This window comes from Sminthopsis crassicaudata, chromosome 3 (assembly GCF_048593235.1).
Source record: "Sminthopsis crassicaudata isolate SCR6 chromosome 3, ASM4859323v1, whole genome shotgun sequence".
NCBI lineage: Eukaryota > Metazoa > Chordata > Mammalia > Dasyuromorphia > Dasyuridae > Sminthopsis > Sminthopsis crassicaudata.
This window is the reverse complement of record NC_133619.1, coordinates 6,003,195-6,026,461: the sequence shown is the minus strand read 5'-3', so window position 1 is coordinate 6,026,461 and position 23,267 is coordinate 6,003,195. Positions and strand designations below refer to the sequence as shown.

Sequence of the window (23,267 nt, the reverse complement as noted above, 5' to 3'; positions counted from 1 at the left end):
CACACTTCCACCTACTTAGGAGACCAAAGGACACCCGCTTTCCCCTGGGCCCGGGAAGACAGGCCACATTCCAGGTGTGTAATGGCCTGAGCCGCGTGGGGCTGGCGCATGGAGCCCTCGGGGCTGCCCTCCCTTGCAGCGGCTGCCAGTATCCTCCCGGGAGACCTTTGCCTCCCACCCTCCAGGACACGAGCTGAGGAGGGCAAAGGCAGGAGGTGCTGCGGGCGGGGGAGGGAGGGGAGAGACAGAGACAGAGACCCAGAGAGAGACAGTCACAAAGAGCTCACTCTCGGGGCCCAGTGGGAGGGAAGGAGGCCCCCGGGCTCGGGCTCTGTCCATAGCACGGTTCTGGGTGGAGGGTCAGGAAGGGGCCGGAAGGGAGGAAAGAGGTTCCTGAAAAGAGCAGAACCGCGCAGAGCTGAGAAGGGAGGCTGCGGAGCGGGAAGCGGCCGAGGACAAGGCTGGGTGGGGAGGCCCGGCCCCCTGCCGCCTTTCCTGGGGGGTGTCTTCCATCCCACCCCCCTGGAAGAGCCTGGGCGGCAGCAGCTGGGTGGGCAGCACCCCTCGGTGATCAGCTGACCCGGGGTCGGTCCCTCCTGGCGGGGGCAGAGGCAGGGGATGCCGTCTCTATCCTCGCCCCTGGAAAACCTTGCGGCGGAAGCAAGGCGCGGGCCGGGGGAGCCGGGGCGGACCTCGCTTCCGCCCGAGCCCGACGGGCCCGAGGCTGCCCTGGGCCCCCCTTACTGAAGGCCGCTGTTCCTTTCTTGTTTTGGACTGGGAGAGAGAGCCCGGAATGGGCCCCACGCCCACCCTCCCGCAGCCCCGCAGTGAGGCCCGGGCCAGAGAAAGGCGCCCCCAGCCTCTGGGGTCTCAGTCACACCAAGTAGAAATGGGTCGAAGGCCAGACAGCCAAGGTCTAGGTTTCCTGGCTTGGGGGGAGATTTTTGGCCTCCTGGAGGGATCCCTTCACTCCCCGACTCCCCGGCTCTGGTATCTCCTCGGTTAAGGAGGGCACCCCGGGAGTGAGTCCGGGAGCGGGGTCTCTGAGGCGGCCTTTGGAGGGCCGGCAGGGAGAAGCAAGGGGTTAACGAACGCGCCGCCTAAAGGGAGAGAAATGATCCCCACAGAGCAGCTCTTTTCCTCCTTCCCCACTCTGAGCTTTCAAAATTCATGCCCGCAGGCAGCGCCTCTCCCGCCCCCTTCCTGGCAGCGCCTCCTCCGCCCCCCTTCCGCGGCCCCACCTCGAGGAGCAGAAGCCGTGGGGATCCCGGAGCGGGAGGGGGAGGGGGCCTGCCGGGTCCCTCCGTCCCTCCCTGGGCACCCGCTGCCCGCCGGGCTCCTGGCACCCCGCTTCCCGGCTTGCACCGGGCGCATTCCTCCGGCTCCTCGGGCTGCGCCTTTCCAGCCCCGTCCCCCGGGTCGTGTGGAGCCCCCGCTCCCCAGGGCCGCGCCGCAGACGGGCCCACCTGCCCGGTGTCAACATCTGTGGGCGCGGCCGGGAGGAATGCGCCGCTCCCAGCCCGGTGCACCCATTAATCCCCGCCGCTGACAGGTGGCAACAGGCGGCCCGCGGGCCGGGGCCCCGGGGAGGGCCCCCCCTGGCTTGCTTTCTCCACTTCACCACAAACAAGCCTCCCTCCTTCCTGGGCTGGCTGCGGGCTGGCTGTCTAGAGCAGGGGACCAGGGAAGGAGGAGAGACAAAAAGGGAAAGCTTTCCTGGAACGAGAGGCCGCTGACCTGATGGCCGTGTGTGTGTGTGTGTGTGTGTGTGTGTGTGTGTGTGTGTGTGTGTGTGTGTGAGTGTGTGTGTGTGTGAGTGTGTGTGTGTGTGAGTGTGAGTGTGTGTGTGTGAGTGTGTGTGTGAGTGTGTGTGTGTGAGTGTGTGTGTGAGTGTGTGTGTGAGTGTGTGTGTGTGTGTGTGTGTGTGTGTGTGTAAAACCTAGCTGGGAGAAGCAACATTGAAGTGTGTGTGTGTGTGTGTGTGTGCATGCAAGCAAATATTCTACAGATGGGGAAACTGAGGCTCAGATAAGTGCCCTGGTGTTTCATGGGCAATTCAAAACCAGGTCTCTGGTCTCCACGTCCAACAGCTCTCTCCTCAGAATCCCAAAACCAGACTGCTGCAAAGATTCTCCGATCCCATCCCAACCCACATCGGGACAATGACACGTGGGGTCCCTCTTGGGTAGAGCAGTTCGTTTTGCTTGGAGAAGCCATCCTGTAGCTGGAAATGGAGTAATGGAAGCCTTGTGGGCACGTCTGGGAGGGAGCAGAGGCCGAGCTCCTCCGCCTCACCCTACAGATTAAAGTCACACAAAATGTAAGCAAAGGAGAAGGACCTTGGCCTGGAGGATGTGAACCAGGGCTTTCCTTTATGGCTTGACTATGGCTTGGTATGGTATAGGAAATGCCCTCTTCAAGGCAGCCTTGTGGGCACTTTCTCTGTACCTGAGCCACTCAGATTATTTGCTGGAGCCGGGAGAAGTGCTTTTCTAAATTTCCCTGCCTCCCAGGGATTCCTGAAGTCAGCCCTCACCCCAGCACCGTGTTACCTCTAAGCAGGTTATCTAGAAATCAGAACGTTTTGAAAAGAGAGCCAGAAATAAACCCTTTACAGAAGTCCTTTCCCCCCTTTCTCAGCTTCCAGGACCTGGAGAACTAGAGCAATTTCAAAGCAATGTTATCTCTCTCCCCTCCCCCCACCCCCCATTAGAAGAGCATTCTTCTCTGCTTCTGCTTCCTGTTCTCAGGATTCTAATTCTAATCCTGTACAGATTCTAATTGATTTTAATAGTGACATATTTCTGCACCTCCCATGTGTATGTAAGGGTGAAGAGGGATGGAAAATGTGGACTTTTTTTTCCCTTTCTCATACATCTGTTCTTTTTCTATTCCATTATCCCTCAGTGAACTTCCCAGATGGATTATTTTCCTTTCAGAAAATCCCTAGGCAAATCCTCCTCCTTTCCTTGCCCTCTGTAGCAACTAGTCCAGCTCTTAGTCCAGAGCCTCTATGTATCTATAGCTATGTAGCTGTTACCCCAGAGCCTCAGTTTACTGATCTTTCAGCTGATCTGAATCTCCCCCAGTGACCCTCTCTCTAGAAAACAGAAGCAATGCTGCCCCCTTGAAGCCAGTGGAGATAACTATATATATTTCTTTTTCACAGACAGTTCTGACAATTTCTGCAACTGAAATGTCAGTTCTCCTGTGGGTTATGGAATAGTGAGAGCTTCTTGCTATAACATTTTAGGGAGTAAAGAGAAATCCCCATTACTGGTCTGGACATGTTAATTAGTAGTTAATCCTTGGTCATCATGAGAAAACATATACTATTTTAAAGGGTCAGATATTAAACAATGAATAAACATGTATTAAGCACCTCCGGTGAGTCATGCTTTGTGCTGGGGGTGAGGATCTAAAGAAAGTGCCTCCCTTCATGGAGCTTGCATTCTAATGGGGATGGCAAACACACACACACACACACACACACACACACACACACTCACACAAACACACACACTCACACACACACACATATTGGGAACATATCAGAGGATGTGGAAGATGGCTTCAGAGGGACTCAAGTTGTGCTATTGAGGCTGGGAAGAACACACTCCCTCAGGGCATTTGATTGTATAATCCCTGTCATTGCCAGTGTTCCCGGTGGGAGCTGGGCATTCCTCGTGCCAGGTCTCACTTGAATTTCACAAACAAGCAGTCCCGTTTCCTGCAGGAGATTTTGAAGGGATAAATGCTTGAGCTGGACAGTTTGATTTTTCAAAGCTCCTTTGTTGACACACCTTCGGAGAGGGGGGTGTTGGGAAATTAGGCAGGTGTCTGCCGATATTAGCTGGCAGGGGGCTCGAATTGTGATGCTGCCTTGCTAGTGTGGCTGCCAAGAGTCTGTAACACAGTATGCCCACTCAGGCAGGTGGCGAGGGCAAGACGAAAGCCTCTGGAATGCTTTTTAAAATGGTTTTCCTCCTTTTTTTTTTCTCCTTTTCCTTGAAACATGTTATTAGTAAAGGACCTAAATTTACTCTTGTTCTCAAAAGGGTCCTGGAGTGTGCTTTTGGAACATGTCATTTCTTCAGGGACATTTCTCCCTTTGCCCCCTTCTTGTTTTCTTTTATTCCTTTATTATGATATTCCTTTGTTTCCTATCATTTCCTTGATTTTTCTTTGTTTTCCTTCTATTTCTTTATCATATTCTTATTGCAAAAGTTGTAAATAGGGGAGTTGGAGGCATTTACTCATTTCAGTGACCCTCTTCTCTCTTTGGAAAGATCACAGATATCAGGTTTGCCAAAGAGGAAACTTGCTGGAGACCCAACCCTAAACCCGGCCTCCTGGATTCTGGTGTTTGTCGATTTTGGCAATCTTGTCTTTTGGCAAGTACCTCGAGGAAGAAAAAAAAAGGCAAAGAAAATCAGGGGAAATCTTTACTTTAAATATACTTCTGACTCAAAATCGCAAAAGCTTCCACCTCAGCACTTTCATTGTGCCCAAAGGCCACAGCTTCCAGCAGACATGGCTCCTCCCTCCTTCTGCCCTTTGGGCTCCAGGTTCCAGTTTGTGCCTGCCATGTGCCCTTACTAAATCTTGTAGATGATGCTCTAGCTCTTGAGTTGGTCAATAAGTGGAGCCCACACTGCATCCTGACAGGCTCATCCATACGGGAAGCATACAAAATCTATCAGTGTGTTTTGCCTTTCTATCTGTTTAAAACAGAATCGAACAAGTCATTTGCCTACCAGGCCCAGGGCGATGAGAACATTCCTCTGTGCTCAAGGGCTGCTGGGATAGAGGTGGTGACCAGACTGGATTCTGTTGTTTATTCCCTCTGTGAGTGGGGCAAATGTCTCCCAGATCTCATGGGTGAAATAGGTGATTTTGAAAGCCTTTTCCAGCTATAATGTTAACTAATAGTCAAACACGGCAGGGCTAGTCATTGGAATTTGCTCTGTGGGCCCATCATTCTGAGGGATCCCCGTCATTCCAATCCCATCCAGCTTGCTGTCCAGCGGTTGTTGTAATGATCCCTGAAGAAAAAGCCCGATTCCTTGCAAGAAGCTCTTCCTCCTCTTACCACTTCTTTTTCTCTGAAGGTCCTAATGCCTTATTCTCCAGAACCCTCTGGACCTAAAAAGTATGTGTGAGCAACATGGCAAAATGAGAAGGAACCAGCCATGGAATGGAGAAGACTACCCGCCTCTCCTCCATACTAGCTGTGTGACCCTGGGCATGTCCCTTAACCTCTTGGTGTACAGATAACTCTGAAAACTCTAAGAAGCATCCGTGTTGTTAAATGAGAATACTCACATTGGTGAAATCACAGTAGAGTTTTAGTCCAAGAACTAAAGCTCAGACTGCTGGCCTTGTAGGATACTGACCTGGCTCACCTGCCCCCAAAAAGCAGCAGAATGGTAAAGGAAGAAGCTTCAGGCTCACCGGGTGCCAATGCCCGGGCTCAGGTCAGTCCACCAATATCACCAGGAATGGCTTGCCCAGAAATACCCTTCAGAGGCTCTCTGGCCTGACCACATGGCCCAGTTCAGGCAGGCAAGAAAGCAAAGACCTGAAATCAAACAATTATCTTGTCTCAGTAGATAGAGCCTGGAGCTGGGCCTGAAATCAGTGAGTTCAAAACCAATCCTAACATGAGACCATCTAGTCTAAAGTATACCTGAACCATAGCACCCCTGCCATGTCCTCGTCCTTGGCTATCGTCATGGGACAGGAAGGCCCCTGAAGTACCCACTGACTGGGAGACTCCATTTCTGAGAATTCTCTTAGACAGTAAAGCCAGAGGTTTGATGGGAGGTAGCCTTGATTCATGTGATGTCTCTATTGAAACAATGATTCCTTCAAACAGAAGCTCAAGTTATTGATGTCTTTGTATTTGTACTTCCTCCTCTTCCTCAACTGTACTACGAAGGGGATGATCACTGAGATTTCTCTAGCTCAAGATCTATGACTCTCTGGTGAGTGAGATCAGGTCTTCTATCATCAGAAAAGTTGTAACATGTTCAGGGGTCACAGTCCAAGGCCACCACTAGAAATGGCGCCATATTGGGTCTTTTTGAAAATAAATCATCAAGGGGCAGCTAGGTGGCGCGCAGTGGATAGAGCACCAGCCCTGAATTCAGGAGGACTCGAGTTCAAATCTGGTCTCAGACACTTAACACTTCTTAGCTGTGTGACCCTGGGCAAGTCACTTAACCCCAGCCTCAAAGGAAAAAAAAAAAAAGAAAAAGAAAAAGAAAAAAAAGAAAAGAAAAGAAATCATCAAGGTTAAGAATGATGAGGGGAATCAAAAAATCAAAGAAGCAAATAAATAATATCAAAAAGAAATGTGTCAGCTGATGAAAAATCAAGTTGAAAAAAGGAGAAATTCCTAAGAGCAGAAACAAAAGGAATATTAAAATATTGGATGAGCTCAAAGTTCAGGATTGATTAAGAGGAATGAATGAATGGAGAGACCCTGAAAGGCGATGATTTATGTTCTTTGGCAAGAAAAAGGAGACAGGCATTGGAATAAGGAGCAAGGATTATGGGAGGATGAGAAGCTAAGTTAGGAGCAAACTAACTCCCAGAGAGTTCCTTTCCAATTAGCTAAGATATATTCAGATCTGTGATCTATAATGATTCAAGTTGTAAAAAATAAATAAATAAATAAAAGACATACTGTGGACTAAGCCATCAAACACCTGCCAGTTGTCTTTTTTCAGCTCTTTTAGAAACCTGCAAGCTCACAGTAGGACCAGCCATGGGGTTTTGATTTGACAAAAGATAAGGGATGATGGCAGAAATGACAGACCCAGATGTTTTTCCTGAACCAAGAAAAGGCCTTATAAAATCCCAGTAGGAAAATGTCTTTAAGACATCATAGAATGCCGCTAGCCACCAGTCTTCATCAAAAAATAAAGGAATGTTTAGTCAGTTTATCTCTTCTAGCTCCTGCCCATGCAACTTGGTGAAAGGGTGGGGAGGACAGCAATACTTAGAACTTGGAACTTAGCTGGACTTGAGAAGGCTAAACTTCTGATTCTATCCCATGGAATACTCTCATCAAACTGGGGAAATGGTCAAGTGACTTGGTTTCTGGTAGAATCATCTGACTGAGTTCAAATTTGGCCTCAAACATTTAGCTATGTAACTCTGGGCAAATCACTCATTCCTCTTTGCCTCAGTTTCCTCAGATGTAAAATGAGCCTGAGAAAGAAATGGCAAAACACTCCAGTATCTGCCAAAAGACAACCCCAAATGGGGACATGAAGCTCTGGACTCACCTGGATGACAACAATATCAGCCACAAAATAGGTGAACATCTTAGATCTGTGTTGGGTCATAGCTGAGCTTATCTCCAAGATGACTAGATATGGCTCTGTCCTTTTATATTTTAAGCCTACTTCAATTGCTAGAGCTCAGAACGGTCCCCTGAAATGACTTTCTTATTTAAAAGGATCCCAGCACCTCTTAGATCCCAAAGCTGATTCCTGTCTTCCTCCACCATGTCCTCGATGGATGGTAACACTCTCCTAACCCTATGCCATTTTCCTACCTGAATCTAGTACCTTGTGAAGGTGTTTCAGGAGTCTTATCTGTCCTGCTGGAGCTAAGAACAATTTCTTTGTCCTCAGGCTCACCTCCCAGGCTTCTTTCTGAATAGTACAGGGTCAGGGTAGGTTTGCCACTCTAAATTTCATAACCCCAACTCAAATAAGGGTTCACTTTCTAGAGGGAAAGTTCAAGATAACAAACACCGGTGCCTTTTGGTCCTCTTCTTTCAAAGTTCCCTCTCCCCTTTTTAAATATGTCTTTATTTGCACAATTTGGAGCCTTGAGCATGAAGGCTTCAATCTTGGTAAATCACTATCTCATTTGACTTAGGAGTTTCACAACTGGGATTTTTGGGTTCATTTTTGGACTGCTTCCTATAGCCTGGGGCCATGTAAAACCTTTTTTTTCTATACTTAATCCCTAGCCTGTAGGCATGTAAAACTGATTGTGCAATTGTGCCCCTAGCATGGGGTGATTTTGAAACTGAATTTTTCACTGGAACTTGTAGCACTTCTTTAAAAAAAAATAAAAATAAAAAAAGAATGGGAGGAAGGAAAAAAGAGCAAAAAAATGATTCTGTTTCAGCCATGGAGTAATGGGCTTTGAGCAGAATATCCCCTTTTTCTCCTTATCCAAATGAAATCATAAAGCATGGCCAAGGAAACCTTGTTCCTTTTGCCCTGTTTCTAGCTTCCTTGCCAGTGTCTCTTCACTCTACGTCTGCCAACTTAGCATCCCAACCTGCGTGCGCCTGTTTACTCTTTGTTTGGCTAACTGTTACCAGGCGCGCAGCTCCAACAGGGTGGTGTCCATGACTGGGTGGGTGCACCTCTGGGTAGAATGCCATGGTTTGGGCTGGGTCCAGGGAGATAGACGCCTTTTAATTCATGATAATGACAGCGATGATGATAAATGATATCGGCTAACATTTCTAAAGTATACCCAGCAGCCCTGAAGAGTGACTAGTGTAAGGATTTGCATGTCCCTGGTTACAGTTTAAAGAGTTTAAATGATCTATCCAGCAACACTCAGATAGTAATCAAAAGATGGGGCCCTCAGACCCTAAGGCCTTCAAACTCCAAAACCAGTGCTCTTTCCCCTACGATTGTCAACTCTAATAGAGATATGGAGGTAGAGTCCTAGAAATACAATGGGTGGTTATCACACTTGGCCTGGGCAGAGCTGTGCTTTAGATTTTCTCAAGCCTCAGAATCACAGATCATGGAGTCACCATGGATGTTGGAGGCCCCTTAGACTAACTGCTGCCTGAATTATAATTCCTTCTCCAACATCTCCTTGAGTGACTATTCAGTTCCTGCTCCAACATACTCTACAAGGAGAAGTCTACCATATCCTGAGGCAGGCCCTTCTACTCTGGGACAGCTGTCAGTGTTAGGGAGTTCCTCCTTCTCTCATATTGATCTTGGTAATGATTGCCCATTATTCATAATTCTGTCCTCTACGACCAAGAAAAGTGAAATCAATCCCTCCTTCTGGGGACAGATTTGAAATTATCTGAAGATGGCTATTGCAGTCCCTCAAATCTGTCCTTCCATAGTTCTTCCAATATATATATGTATGTATGTGTGTGTATATACGATATATAGGTGTATATATATATATATATGTGTGTGTGTGTGTGTGTGTGTGTATATATGATATATATGTATGTGTGTATAAACAATATATATGTAGATATATGTATGTATATATATATATATATATGATATATATGTATATATGTATGTGTACATATGATATTTATGTATATATGTATGTGTATATATGATATATATGTATATGTATGTGTGTATATATAAGATATATGTATATATGTATGTGTATATATGATATATATGTATATGTATGTGTGTATATATAAGATATATGTATATATGTATGTGTATATATGATATATATGTATATGTATGTGTGTATATATAAGATATATGTATATATGTATGTGTATATATGATATATATGTATATGTATGTGTGTATATATAAGATATATGTATATATGTATGTGTATATATGATATATATGTATATATATGATATATGTATGTGTGTATATATACGATATATATGTGTATATATACATATATACACACATATATGTTCACACACATAAAGAGAGAATATATATGTATATATATACATACCCACATGGCATCTCAAAACTCTTAGCATCATTTTAAACTTTATTAAAATTTAATTAGAAAATAGGCAACAAAATGCTGTGGTATCCATTTTGGCTCCATCCAAGACCTCAGGGCAGCATAGGTGGCCGATCATTTGTTCTGAGTTTTAATCAGAGGAGTTTGTTTTTGAAGCTCAACTCTATCCTCACCACCCAGATGACCTCTTTTAAGTCATTACATCCGAGTTCCTTATGAAAAAATGAAAAGGTTGGAATAGATCAAGAGTTCTTAAGGCTTTATGAACATGTTTTAATATCCTGATCAATATTTTTCAATAAAATTAGTTTTCTTGGCAATCCTGCATGTTTCATGTGTTTTGGAAAACTTCATTCTGAGAATAGATTTCCCCAGACTAACAAAGGGGTTGGTGACACGAGTCCAAGAACCCCTGGATTTCGTGACAGTCATAACAACTATTTACACAGCATGTTGTGGGTGTAGATCACTTTACCTACACTGTGTCATTCAACATTACACTCCCTAGGAATGTTATTATTAGAGCCATTTTATAGATGAGAAAACTGAGGCTAAAAAGTGAGATTTGGCCCCAATCATATGGATAGTATCTGACCTGAGTTCATTCTTTCATTCACAACAGAAGCTCATAAGTAACTTCTACTATGCCCTTTTAGCTCCAGATCTTCAGGTCTCTGGAAGATAAAATCACCTATTCACTTCTCTCCTTTTCTCTCTCCTCTCCCTCTCCACAGTATTCTACAGAGCTGAAGAAACTCTACTGCCAGATAGCAAAGACCTGCCCCATTCAGATCAAGGTGATGACCCCTCCTCCCCAGGGTGCTGTGATACGGGCGATGCCGGTATATAAGAAGGCCGAGCATGTCACCGAGGTGGTCAAGCGCTGCCCCAATCATGAACTGAGTCGGGAATTCAATGAAGGTAAGGAGATTGAGATGGGATCCTCTGCTCTCAGATGCCTGCTCAAAACGCAGCCTTCCTAAAGGATAATTATTTGTCATTTTCTAAAATTGCAGTTGATGATCACTTCTGTTTTGAACTTTCCCCCTGACCATTCATGGATATTTCTAATGCCTGGACCTATCTCTTATTACTGTGGCCAGCTCAGATTAAGTGGGAGGAAACAGTGGTTAGGTCAACTGGCAATTTGCAACTTAAAGTCCATAAAGCACTTCTAGGAAGGGAGTTTCAAAAAGGGAGGACAAATAGAAGGTAGGAAGAGAAAGGAAAAATGGAAAATGGGAGAAGAAATGGCAGAGCAGAGCCTTTAGCTTTCTAAAAGATACAGAATATTGCCAAAAGCAGAATTTAAAGAAAATAGGGTTCAAAGCAAAAAAAGAGAGGGACCTTCCGAGGAGAAATGAGAATAACAAAACTTAGAAGAGAATTGAGGAGGGGGAAGGGCAGGTGAGTGGGAGAAAGTGGCTATGTGGTCAGAAGAAAAGGGAAACACTCAGTAAACAAACAATGGGTAAATTGAGAGGATCCTAGGAAGAGAGCAAGGAAAAGTGAAAAAAAGAGAGCCTTAAGGGGACAGTTTGAGGCATGGGAATGGTGGGGAGATATCAGTGAAAGGACCTCAGGATGATGCTCCTCAGTCTATTTTTTCTGAACCAGTCCTATCTAGACTCTGCCAAGATCTGTCTTGGGAGTAGATGCTGTGTAGACCTTAAAATCACTTATCTCAATTCTGATCATCAGTACTGATTCAACCTATTGAGTTTGATTCTTTATATTGACCGCTGGCTGAAATTTCCGTTGTCTTCAGTTCATCCTCCTTGGATCTCTGCAGATTGAGTGGCCCTGCTTCCTAGACATCTGCCTTACCCATACTGCCTTGTGTGTGTGTGTGTGTGTGTCCCATTGCTAGAACTGTGCTGAGCTCCATTTTCTCTGTGTGTTACTCTGTTTCTCTAATGATGGGGCTCTACCAACAACAACCACCTGGAGGTCCCTCCTCTTACTAGCATCCACAATTAATTCTAATCTTGGCCTAAATGTATCATGTTCTTGGTTATGGTTCGGAGCCCTTTTGGCAGGCAGAATATGGCCAGCCCTCTCGAGAGTTCAAGAGTTGTGTTTTGACTTTAATCCAAACTCTACTTCTTGCTCCCTTCCTTCAGGGTTGATTTTTGAATTTTCTTCTGTAGCTTGGGCAAAAAGCGAATTGATGACATTCTGTTAACATCCATGAGCCTCTGATCCTTCCATTTAGAAACATCAGTCTCTTTTCCCCAGCCACAAATGACTATCAGCCATGTCGCTATATTACCTTTTCACCATTCCATTTCTTCCATTTACAGTGAAGATGATTCAACTAATTCTTTGCATAACAAAAAAACCACATCTTCCATGGAAGGCTCCCTTCCCCCTCTTGATGTACTTGGAATCTCCAATTTTCTACTGGTTTCTGATCCCTCCTGGTTATTTGTTTATTTATTTGGTTCTATTTGGGTTTTCCCTTTTTCCTTAGGGAGGGCAGCTAATTGTATCACATGCTATTCATTTCTTTGTAGGACAAATTGCCCCTCCTAGTCATTTGATCCGAGTAGAGGGGAACAGCCATGCCCAATATGTAGAAGATCCCATCACAGGAAGACAGAGTGTGCTGGTACCTTATGAGCCACCCCAGGTAAAAACAGATCAGGATGGGTGAGGTTTAATGAGCAAGCAGAATGTAGGGGTGAAAGCAGGGTGGGTCTTACTAAAATTGGCTCTTCAACATTTTGGTTTCTGATGTTGTATTTGAATATAAATTTTGGATTATGTTGCTTTTCTTCCTCCTATTTGTCTATTCCCCAAGTTGTACTGAATTCAACTGTTAACCTTACTATTTATCTTCCATCAACATGTATAAATAAGCAAACAGTATGGGATAATATACAATATAGGATAATAGCCATAAATTAAAAATCAGAAATAATGAAATAAAAATATCAGAAATTAAATTTTAAACAATCACAAATATAATACATTGCCAATCATAATAATAAAATAAAAATAATAATCATCTGATTGCCATAAAATTCTAAAAAAAATACTCATCAGTTGTCATTGATTTTTAAAGGATGTATGTCCATATGGTATAGAAAGACATTCCAATATTATGGGCTTGGAAGGAGAGAAGAGGAGATCATAGCTCATCCATCTGTAGTGGCCTGCCCCGGAACTCTAGTAATGTTCCATCACTTATAAATTTTGAGATATATAGACTTCTATAGCAGGGTTCATATCATCAGCCATCAGACTCTCAATGTCTTAATAAATGATAATAGATTTATGGATGATGTCACGCTAAATGCTCAGGGACAGCCCTTTGGGGATGAAAGCGGGGTAGCCTACCGAACTGGACATTAAAATTCAATACCATTTCTTTGAGAAACTCTAGAAAACAGATCATCCTCAGGTTTCAAATGTGAATTTCTTCCTGGGTAAAAGGCACATCCACACCAGTTACAGTCATCCTTGTCCTTTCTTTCCCTGGGTCCAGGTCGGCACTGAATTCACAACGGTCTTATACAATTTCATGTGTAACAGCAGCTGCGTTGGAGGGATGAACCGCAGACCCATTTTGATTATTGTCACCCTGGAGGCTAGAGAGTAAGTCGTGTATGTGGAGTTGTGTGGGGTAAGGGCACTGGGCAGGCAAGGGCCACTTGGGAAATGCTTCCCACTGTACCCAAGTCTTGTCTCCCATTGCACCCTTTGTGCTGGAAATCCTGGCGCAAAGAGGTTCATAAAACGCCTGAGAAAATGGAACCCTAGAAGGGTGTGGTGGAGTGGGAGGGGTGAAGAGGGGAGAATTGCTTTATCCTGGAATTCTTGACTTTTGACTATACTTATTTCTTATTAGATAATGTTTGTTTTCATTCTCCCCCAAGGCATTTAACAGTTTCTTTGAATGAGTCTGCCATGCCTAAGGGGATCTAATCCAAAGACATCCACTGGCTTAACTCAAATTTCCTTCACAATATGTAGCTAAATACAGCTGCTCAGTTACTGGGCTCACCACTGTTCTGTGCTTTAGACAATAATCGGAGGTGACTTAGTAATATCACCAGTGACTTTTAAGTCCTTTGGTGTTTTGCCAAGTGTTTAGCCCTTTAAGTCATGATAAAGACACATATGTTATAGGAGAGCATGTGGGACCCCTTGGTGACCTTTCTGGTTTAACAGTAGGGACACTCAGCCCAGACATAGTAAAAATGGTGGTCAAGGCAGAAGCAGGGATTCTTCTATAAGAGCCAGGGCTGGAGAAATGGCAACTGGAGGCACGCCTAGCCTTCTGGGTAGCAGTGGAGTTCAGTAGGACTAGGAGGACCTGGGTTCAAATCTACCTCCAAATCCTATAAACTGGGACTAGTCATTGATACCATCTGAGCAATAAAAGAATTGGGCTGGTGACCCATAGAGCTCCTTCCATCTTGAAACCTTTGTCCCCATGCAGTTTGCCATCTCTGCATTTCCCTCTTTCCTCTCTTTGGTTCCCAGTGGGCAAGTCCTGGGCCGCCGTTGTTTTGAAGCCCGGATCTGTGCTTGTCCAGGTCGAGACAGGAAGGCGGATGAAGACAGCATTCGAAAACAGCAAGTGTCAGACAGCTCAAAGAATGGTGATGGTACGAAGCGCCGTAAGTAGCTATGGTGGGCAATAGGCTGGGTTCCAGAAGTGTCACTAGTGGGGAGCTGGAGGACAGAGCTGTGAATGCCCACCTGTTGATCTTCAGCATAGGGCACAGGGAGGAAATTCAGTGCTACCAGGCACCCGGATTTTCTATTTTTAATGGCCCTAGGATTTTCTGTTGTTAAAAAACAAAATTCCTAATTTGATGTAGAAACCCAAGGGAATCTAATTGGAAAGTTGGCTTCCCTCAGACCACACCATAGTGAGACTGGAATGAAATTCCAAATACTCTGGTTCTTCACTATAACTTTATGCTGCTGCTCCTTTATTTTCCTAATCTGTGCAATCAGGAAAGATGGGGAAGAATAATTTACATTTTATAATCTTAGAGGGCTTGAAACTATTGCTTCCCCCCCCCCCCCCAGTTTAGCAATGCAGGTGTGTAAATCTACTTGTTTTCATTTTGAGGTCAAGGAAGCTGAGGCTTAAGGGAATTGAATGACATCCCTCCTATCTCACCCCCTCACAAAACAAGGATGTTACCTCCAGGACACCACATGAATAAATAAGGGTTATTATTGTTATCATTATCATAAATGTGCTCTTTATGACTTGGAGGAGCCTCAGAATCAATGGCATTTCTTTGTTCAAAGCCTTGTCTAGCTGAAGAGAGAAATGTGGGCACCCTGTAATGATGGGGAGAGGACCCTGGGGGTAGGAAAGCTCATCAATGCTCATCCATGAAATCAGCCCTGGTCACAGCACAAAATCTCCCTCGGGCTTATGGAGCTGTCTTTCCTTTCTGCAGTTCTGTAGGTAAAATAGCCAAAAAAAAGAAGGCAGAAAGAATTTTACTTTACCTCCATGTACTGAATGTGAATCCTTTGTCCAACAACCAACAGTTGGTTGCCAGATACACACTGACATCTTGGGCAAAAGGGAAACCAGAAGACATCAAAGGATTGCAGCCAAATGAAAAGGTGTTTCCAAGGTGGGGGGGGGGGGGAGAGATGAAGGTGATGGTTTAATAAAGTACTAAAAGGCAACAGCAAACATTTCGTGAGATACTAGCTTATCTTGCATTGCACTGCTCCTGTTGAGTGTAAGCAGAGAGACCACCATGAAGATAATTGCAACTTCTGTGTCAGCATCCATTGTAGAGGACACAGGGAAAGTCTAGAAGGAACTTGGTGAGCATCCAAGTTAAATCAACATCTACTTTGATATTGTCTGACTAAGAAAATCACATGGCTCAGGGAGAACTGGAAAGCAAGATTCAGGATCAAGAAAGGAAAATGCTCCCAACCCTCTAGATTACTCCAGAACCCCATGCCTATACATCTTGGACACTTCCTGTAAGAGAGGCTGACAGCATCAGGAAGTGTAAACATGAAGTGGGCGACTACCTGAAAATAAGAAATTGATTCTATTATATCTGGTGGAAAAATGACTAGTTATTGACGTAGCTGTCATTCTAGAATCAGCTGTTTTGGAACAGTTAGCCTATTGAATCATTAAAACAAAGTTCAAAGTAAACAAAAAAGAAGAAAGGGTGAAGATGAAAAGACTAAATCTGTCAAGATTTTAAAGTTAGAGCTGCCAAGGACTATAGAGACCACCCATCCAAACCTCTCATTTCACAGATAAAGGTGACTTGTCCAGAGTCACTTAAGTAGGGACAAAGCCAGGGAATGGACCCAATCTCTTTGACTCAAAATTCAACATCCATTACTCTTCTCCTACTTTTCTCCTTCATCCTTCTCCTCATTCCATAAAACAGGAAACATTAGAAACTCTGGATCCATTTAGATGCTTTCTCTGTTTTCTAAAGCCTATATTCCAATCAAAGATTTGATGGATGAATAGATGAAAAGGGAGCATTTATGCCAAAATAAAACTGCAAAATTAATACCTCCTTCTCTAGCATCTGCCCTAATGAAAAGAAATGTCCTCCATGTGTTTATGTTATACTGCAAAACATGGTGGTGGTGCTAAATATACAGATGTAAGGAATAACAAGGGAAAAAATACGATCTCAGTTGGGGTCCAGATAGGGAGAAAGGGCTCAGAAAAGGCTACGTAGAAAACATGCAGAATCTTGAAAAAAATCAGAATTCAAAGAGGCAGAAGTAAAGTGAATGATCATTCCAGGCGTAGGAAGAGAAATCAGGTCATGTCAATAAGCATTTTTTAAATGCTTACTATAACATAGTATAGATTAACAATACAACCAAGGAAGAATTCAATATTTTTATTAAATTTATTTATTAATTTTATTAAATGTGAGAAATGGTATAAAAATACACTTGTGAATACACATAATGAAAAATAATATTGGGTGTACAGTGGAGATGAAAGATCAATAGACACTATTCTAAGCATTGAGTATATAAAAATGTCCAAACCAGTCCCTTTTCCCAAAGAGCTCAATACGTAGTCTAAGGGAAGATAGCCAAAAGGCTGCTTTGACTAAAGGGTAGAGTATGTTCAGGGGAGGAATGTGAAATAAGTCTAGAAAGATAGCCCACTTCAGGCAAAACCAAAAAAGCAGGAGTAGCCATCCTCATCTCAGATCAAGCAAAAACAAAAATTGATCTAATTAAAAGAGATAAGGAAGGGCATTATATCCTGCTAAAGGGAAGCATCAATAGTGAAGCCGTATCAATATTAAACATGTATGCACCAAGTGGTGCAGCATCTAAATTCTTAAAAGAGAAATTAAGAGAGCTGCAAGAGGAAATAGATAGCAAAACTATAATAGCGGGAGATCTCAACCTTGCACTATCAGAATTAGATAAATCAAACCACAAAATAAATAAGAAAGAAGTCAAAGAGGTAAATAGAATACTAGAAAAGTTTGATATGATAGATCTTTGGCGAAAGCTAAATGGAGACAGAAAGGAATATACTTTCTTCTCAGCAGTTCATGGAACCTATACAAAAATTGATCATATACTAGGGCATAAAAACCTCAAAATCAAATGCAGTAAGGCAGAAATAGTAAATGCATCCTTTTCAGACCATAATGCAATCAAAATAACATTTAATAAAAAGCCAGGGGAAAATAGACCAAAAAATAATTGGAAACTAAATAATCTTATACTAAAGAATGATTGGGTAAAACAGCAAATCATAGACATAATTAATAACTTCACCCAAGAAAATGACAATAATGAGACATCATACCAAAATGTGTGGGATACAGCCAAAGCAGTAATTAGGGGAAGTTTTATATCTCTACAGGCCTACTTGCATAAAATAGAGAAAGAGAGGGCCAACGAATTGGGTTTACAACTAAAATTGCTAGAAAAGGAACAAATTAAAAACCCCCAGACAAACACAAAACTTGAAATTCAAAAAATAAAAGGTGAGATTAATAAAATTGAAAGTAAAAAAACTATTGAATTAATTAATAAAACTAAGAGTTGGTTTTATGAAAAAACCAACAAAATAGACAAACCCTTAGTAAACCTGATTAAAAAAAGGAAAGAGAAAAAGCAAATTGATAGTCTTGAAAATGAAAAGGGTGAACTCACCACTAATGAAGAGGAAATTAGAACAATAGTTAGGAGCTACTTTGCTCAACTTTATGCCGATAAATTTGATAACTTAAATGAAATGGAAGAATACCTTCAAAAATATAGCTTGCCCAGATTAACAGAGGAAGAAGTAAGTAGTCTAAATAGTCCCATCTCAGAAAAAGAAATAGGCCAAGCTATTAACCAACTTCCTAAGAAAAAGTCCCCAGGACCAGATGGATTTACAGGTGAATTCTACCAAACATTTAAAGAACAACTAACTCCAATGCTATGTAAACTATTTGAAAAAATAGGGATTGAAGGAGTCCTACCAAATTCCTTCTATGACACAGACATGGTACTGATACTTAAACCAGGTAGATCGAAAACTGAGAAAGAAAACTATAGACCAATTTCCTTAATGAATATTGATGCTAAAATCTTAAATAAGATATTAGCAAATAGACTTCAGAAAATCATCCCCAGGATAATACACTATGACCAAGTGGGATTTATACCAGGAATGCAGGGCTGGTTTAATATTAGGAAAACTATTAGTATAATTGACCATATTAATAATCAAATTAATAAAAACCATATGATCATCTCAATAGATGCAGAAAAGGCATTTGATAAAATCCAACATCCATTCCTACTAAAAACGCTTGAGAGTATAGGAATAAATGGACTATTCCTTAAAATAATAAGGAGCATATATTTAAAACCTTCAGTAAACATCATATGTAATGGTGATAAACTAGAACCTTTCCCTGTTAGATCAGGAGTGAAACAAGGTTGCCCACTATCACCATTACTATTCAATATAGTACTAGAAACTCTAGCCTTGGCAATAAGAGCCGAGAAAGAGATCCAAGGAATTAGAGTAGGAAATGAAGAAATCAAATTGTCACTTTTCGCAGATGACATGATGGTATATTTAGAGAACCCCAAAGACTCTGCTAAAAAGCTATTAGAAATAATTCAGAATTTTAGCAAAGTCGCAGGATACAAAATAAATCCACATAAATCCTCAGGATTTTTATACATTACCAACACAATCCAACAGCAAGAGATACAAAGAGAAATTCCATTCAAAATAACAGTCGATAGTATAAAATATTTGGGAATATATCTACCAAAGGAGAGTCAGGAATTATATGAGCAAAATTACAAAACACTTGCCACAAAAATAAAGTCAGATTTAAATAATTGGAAAGACATTCAATGTTCTTGGATAGGCTGAGCGAATATAATAAAGATGACAATACTCCCCAAACTAATCTATTTATTTGGTGCTATACCAATCAGACTCCCAAGAAACTATTTTAATGACCTAGAAAAAATAACAACAAAATTCATATGGAAGAATAAAAGGTCGAGAATTGCAAGGGAACTAATGAAAAAAAAGTCAGAGGAAGGTGGTCTAAGTGTACCTGATTTAAAGCTATATTATAAAGCAACAGTCACCAAAACCATTTGGTATTGGCTAAGAAATAGACTAGTTGATCAGTGGCATAGGTTAGGTTCACAGGGAAAGATAGTGAATAAAAATAGCAATCTAATCTTTGACAAACCCAAAGATCCCAAATTTTGGGATAAGAATTCATTATTTGACAAAAACTGCTGGGAAAACTGGAAATTAGTATGGCAGAAACTAGGCATGGACCCACATTTAACACCACATACTAAGATTAGATCAAAATGGGTCCAAGATTTAGGCATAAAGAACGAAATCATAAATAAATTGGAGGAACATGGGATGGTTTACCTCTCAGACTTGTGGAGGAGGAAGGAGTTTGTGTCCAAGGGAGAACTAGAGACCATTATTGATCACAAAATAGAACATTTTGATTACACCAAATTAAAAAGTTTCTGCACAAACAAAACTAATGCAAACAAGATTAGAAGGGAAGTAACAAATTGGGAAAAAATTTTTACAGTTAAAGGTTCTGATAAAGACCTCATCTCCAAAATATACAGAGAATTGACTTTAATCTATAAGAAATCAAGCCATTCTCCAATTGATAAATGGTCAAAGGATATGAACAGACAATTTTCAGATGATGAAATTAAAACTATTTCCACTCATATGAAAGAGTGTTCCAAATCACTATTGATCAGAGAAATGCAAATTAAGACAACTCTGAGGTATCATTACACACCTGTCAGATTGGCTAAGATGACAGGAACAAATAACGATGAATGTTGGAGGGGCTGTGGGAAAACTGGGACACTGATGCATTGTTGGTGGAGTTGTGAAAGAATCCAACCATTCTGGAGAGCAATCTGGAATTATGCCCAAAAAGTTATCAAAATGTGCATACCCTTTGACCCAGCCATACTACTACTGGGCTTATACCCCAAGGAACTACTAGAGAAGGGAAAGGGTCCTGTATGTGCCAAAATGTTTGTGGCAGCCCTTTTCATAGTGGCTAGAAGCTGGAAGATGAATGGATGTCCATCAATTGGAGAATGGTTGGGTAAACTATGGTATATGAATGTTATGGAATATTATTGTTCTATAAGAAATGACCAACAGGAGAAATATAGAGAGGCTTGGAGAGACTTACATCAACTGATGCTGAGTGAAACGAGCAGAACCAGAAGATCATTATACACTTCAACAATGATACTGTACGAGGATGTATGCTGATGGAAGTGGATTTCTTCAACATAGAGAAGAGCTAATCCAATTCCAATTGATTAATGATGGAAAGAACCAGCTACATCCAGAAAAGGAACAATGGGAAATGAATGTAAACTGTTATTTTTACCTTCTGAATCCAATTCTTCCTGTGCAACAAAAAATTCGGTTCTACACACATATATTGTATCTAAATTATACTGTAATATATTTAACATATATAAGACTGCTTGCCATCTGGGGGAGGGGTTTGGGGGAGGAAGGGGAAAAAATCTGAATAGAAGTAAGTGCAAGGGATAATGTTGTAAAAAATTACCCATGCATATGTACTGTCAAAAAATGTTATAATTATAAAATAAAATAAAAATAAATATAAAAAAAAAAAAGAAAGATAGCCCAGAGTCAAAGTATAAAGCCCACATCTTTCACAATCTCATGATTAGGATGAAACAAATATAAGGTTCCACTATATTTTTAAATTATCATTTCATTTTTTTTAAATGACCACCAAGTGAGTAGATAGAAGGGAGCCTTCAAGGCTCTCTTCTGGGTCAAAATAATACAAAGCCTAGACAGATGGGAAGAAAGAAATTCACTTGGCCCTCTGAACTCCTGAGTGTTGATTTCAAGCAAGATGCTTTTCAGTATCATGAAAGATGCCTTATTTGGGCTTTGGAACCAAGGAAGAATTCAATATTTTGATTAAATTTATTAATTTTATTTATTTATGAATTTTATTAAATGTGGAAAATGGTATAAAAATACAGTTGTGAATACACATAATGAAAAATTATATTGGGCTGCAGTGAAGATGAAAGATCTATAGATGGGTCCATCTGATGCTGTATTCATCCTCCTCCTTTCTCCTATGTTCAGTATCTGAGGGAGGCCTCCACCATATTGGCTAGCCATTCAAGAAGGGCTTGTTGCAAGTAGTCAGTCAGAATGATCCATGATGAGAAGGAATGGAGGGATTATCTTCGACTTCTACTCCATGGATATAATGTGGACGATGTCTAAGTATCAAATATCCCATTAGATTAGCCCGGAGTGTGAGTGTTCATCAACTTTTCACCAGGACCCCACCAGCTAGAATCTTTAAGTCAGTGAACTTTTTATGATGCATTTCTTTTGGTTAAGAAATTAAAGAATCATTTTGTTGATTAACAATGAGAGCAAGAAATGGCCATCAGAATCCATTATCTCATATACCAATAGAACTAACCCTCCATTTTCATCTTCAGGCTGTTCAATACATACACACATATGTTTGTGTGTGCGTGTGTGTGTGTGTATAAAATATTGCTGTTAAATATGTATATACGTATGTGTGTATATATGCCCATAAACACATACATACATAGATAGATAGATAAACACATATATACATATATATGTATGTGTATATAGATAGATAGATAGATACACACATATATACATACTAGGTTTCTGTTGCAGATATTTCCCCAAAGAAATAATTTTAAAGTGATTTTATTATGGGTTATGGGTCTTTAATTTTTCTGTCTTCAACTAGGTTTCTGACATTTCCAGCTCTCAATCTTGGGTCCTGTTTAGTGCTCCCCAGAAAAGAGCATAAAATCTTGGTGTAGAGACTGAGCTTGCTAAGATTTATGTGACCCCTCACATAAGAAAACATGGCTAGAATGAGAAAAGCTCTATATTTTGTGTCTGAGGATGTGGATTTAAATCCCCTTTCATAGCCTAGGATCATAAGTCACTTTCCCTCTCTGAATCTGTTTTCTCATTTCTAAAGCAAGAAATTGAATAAGATGATTTTGAAAGTTCCTTCTCCCAGCTCACTATGATGATTCCAGTTATTCTAGGCAAATCTGTTGATTTCTATGGGCTTGAGTTTCTTCAAATGAGGGTTTGTTTATAAGAGCTTTGGAGAAGACTATTTCTAAGTCTCTTTCTAGCTTGAGTTTCTATTTATTGGGACCCACAATACTTTGTCTTCACTTCTTGCATGGCAGTACCTGAGAATTTGCTCCATAAGATGGATATTTGTAGCACAGTGATGGGGAGGAGGAAGCTAATGTCCACATCACTCCCACACTTCAGAAGTACAGAAAAGGGATAAAAATATATAGAAAATATATAGAAATATTTTCTGCTGCTTTAAAATGAATAGGATTCTTTGAATTTAGCTGTGGGGGAAATTTGTACTTATTTTTCATAAGATTTCATCATTATAAAAGTTGACCTTGCCATAGAACTTCAAGGTTTGCAAGATGCTTTTCTCAAAGCTATTTCCTTTTCGCTTTGCTATTTGACAGCAGAGATGGCATTTAAGCCATAGATCATCCCTTAGCATCCTAGGCTTATTTCATGTGCCAAAATCGCGCTGACTTTGACCCCAACCAATAAAATGATTGGCAAGAGGGACTAGCTTGGGCTACACTGATCTGTGCTGCTGGTGCCTGTCTGTCTGGTGGGAGCATTTGTGCCTGAGAGATGTGCTGAGAATCCCTTGTCCTTTGCCCACAGCTTTCCGACAGAACACTCATGGCATCCAGATGACGTCAATCAAGAAACGGCGCTCCCCTGATGATGAGCTGTTGTACTTGCCGGTGAGTGTGATGGCCGGAATATTTGTTTTCCTTTGACATGGGCTCAAAAATGAATTCCTTACTAACTTCTGATTTATTGGCTGACAAAAAAATTATTAAATTATATTTATTTGTGAAGCACCGGGTTAAGGATCAAAGACACAAAAAAC

General features: G+C 41.6%; 1 protein-coding gene across 6 annotated transcripts in view; it reads left to right on the top strand.

Moving 5' to 3' along the window:
• TP63 (tumor protein p63) overlaps positions 1-23,267 on the top strand; it is a 222,072-nt gene that overhangs the window by 173,231 nt on the left and 25,574 nt on the right. For all 6 annotated transcript variants that reach the window (XM_074297878.1, XM_074297880.1, XM_074297881.1 and 3 more), the window contains 5 exons: positions 10,479-10,665; positions 12,261-12,376; positions 13,235-13,344; positions 14,236-14,372; positions 23,036-23,118. In XM_074297878.1, the coding sequence (XP_074153979.1) occupies positions 10,479-10,665; positions 12,261-12,376; positions 13,235-13,344; positions 14,236-14,372; positions 23,036-23,118 (633 nt within the window). The remainder of the gene's footprint in view (positions 1-10,478; positions 10,666-12,260; positions 12,377-13,234; positions 13,345-14,235; positions 14,373-23,035; positions 23,119-23,267) is intronic.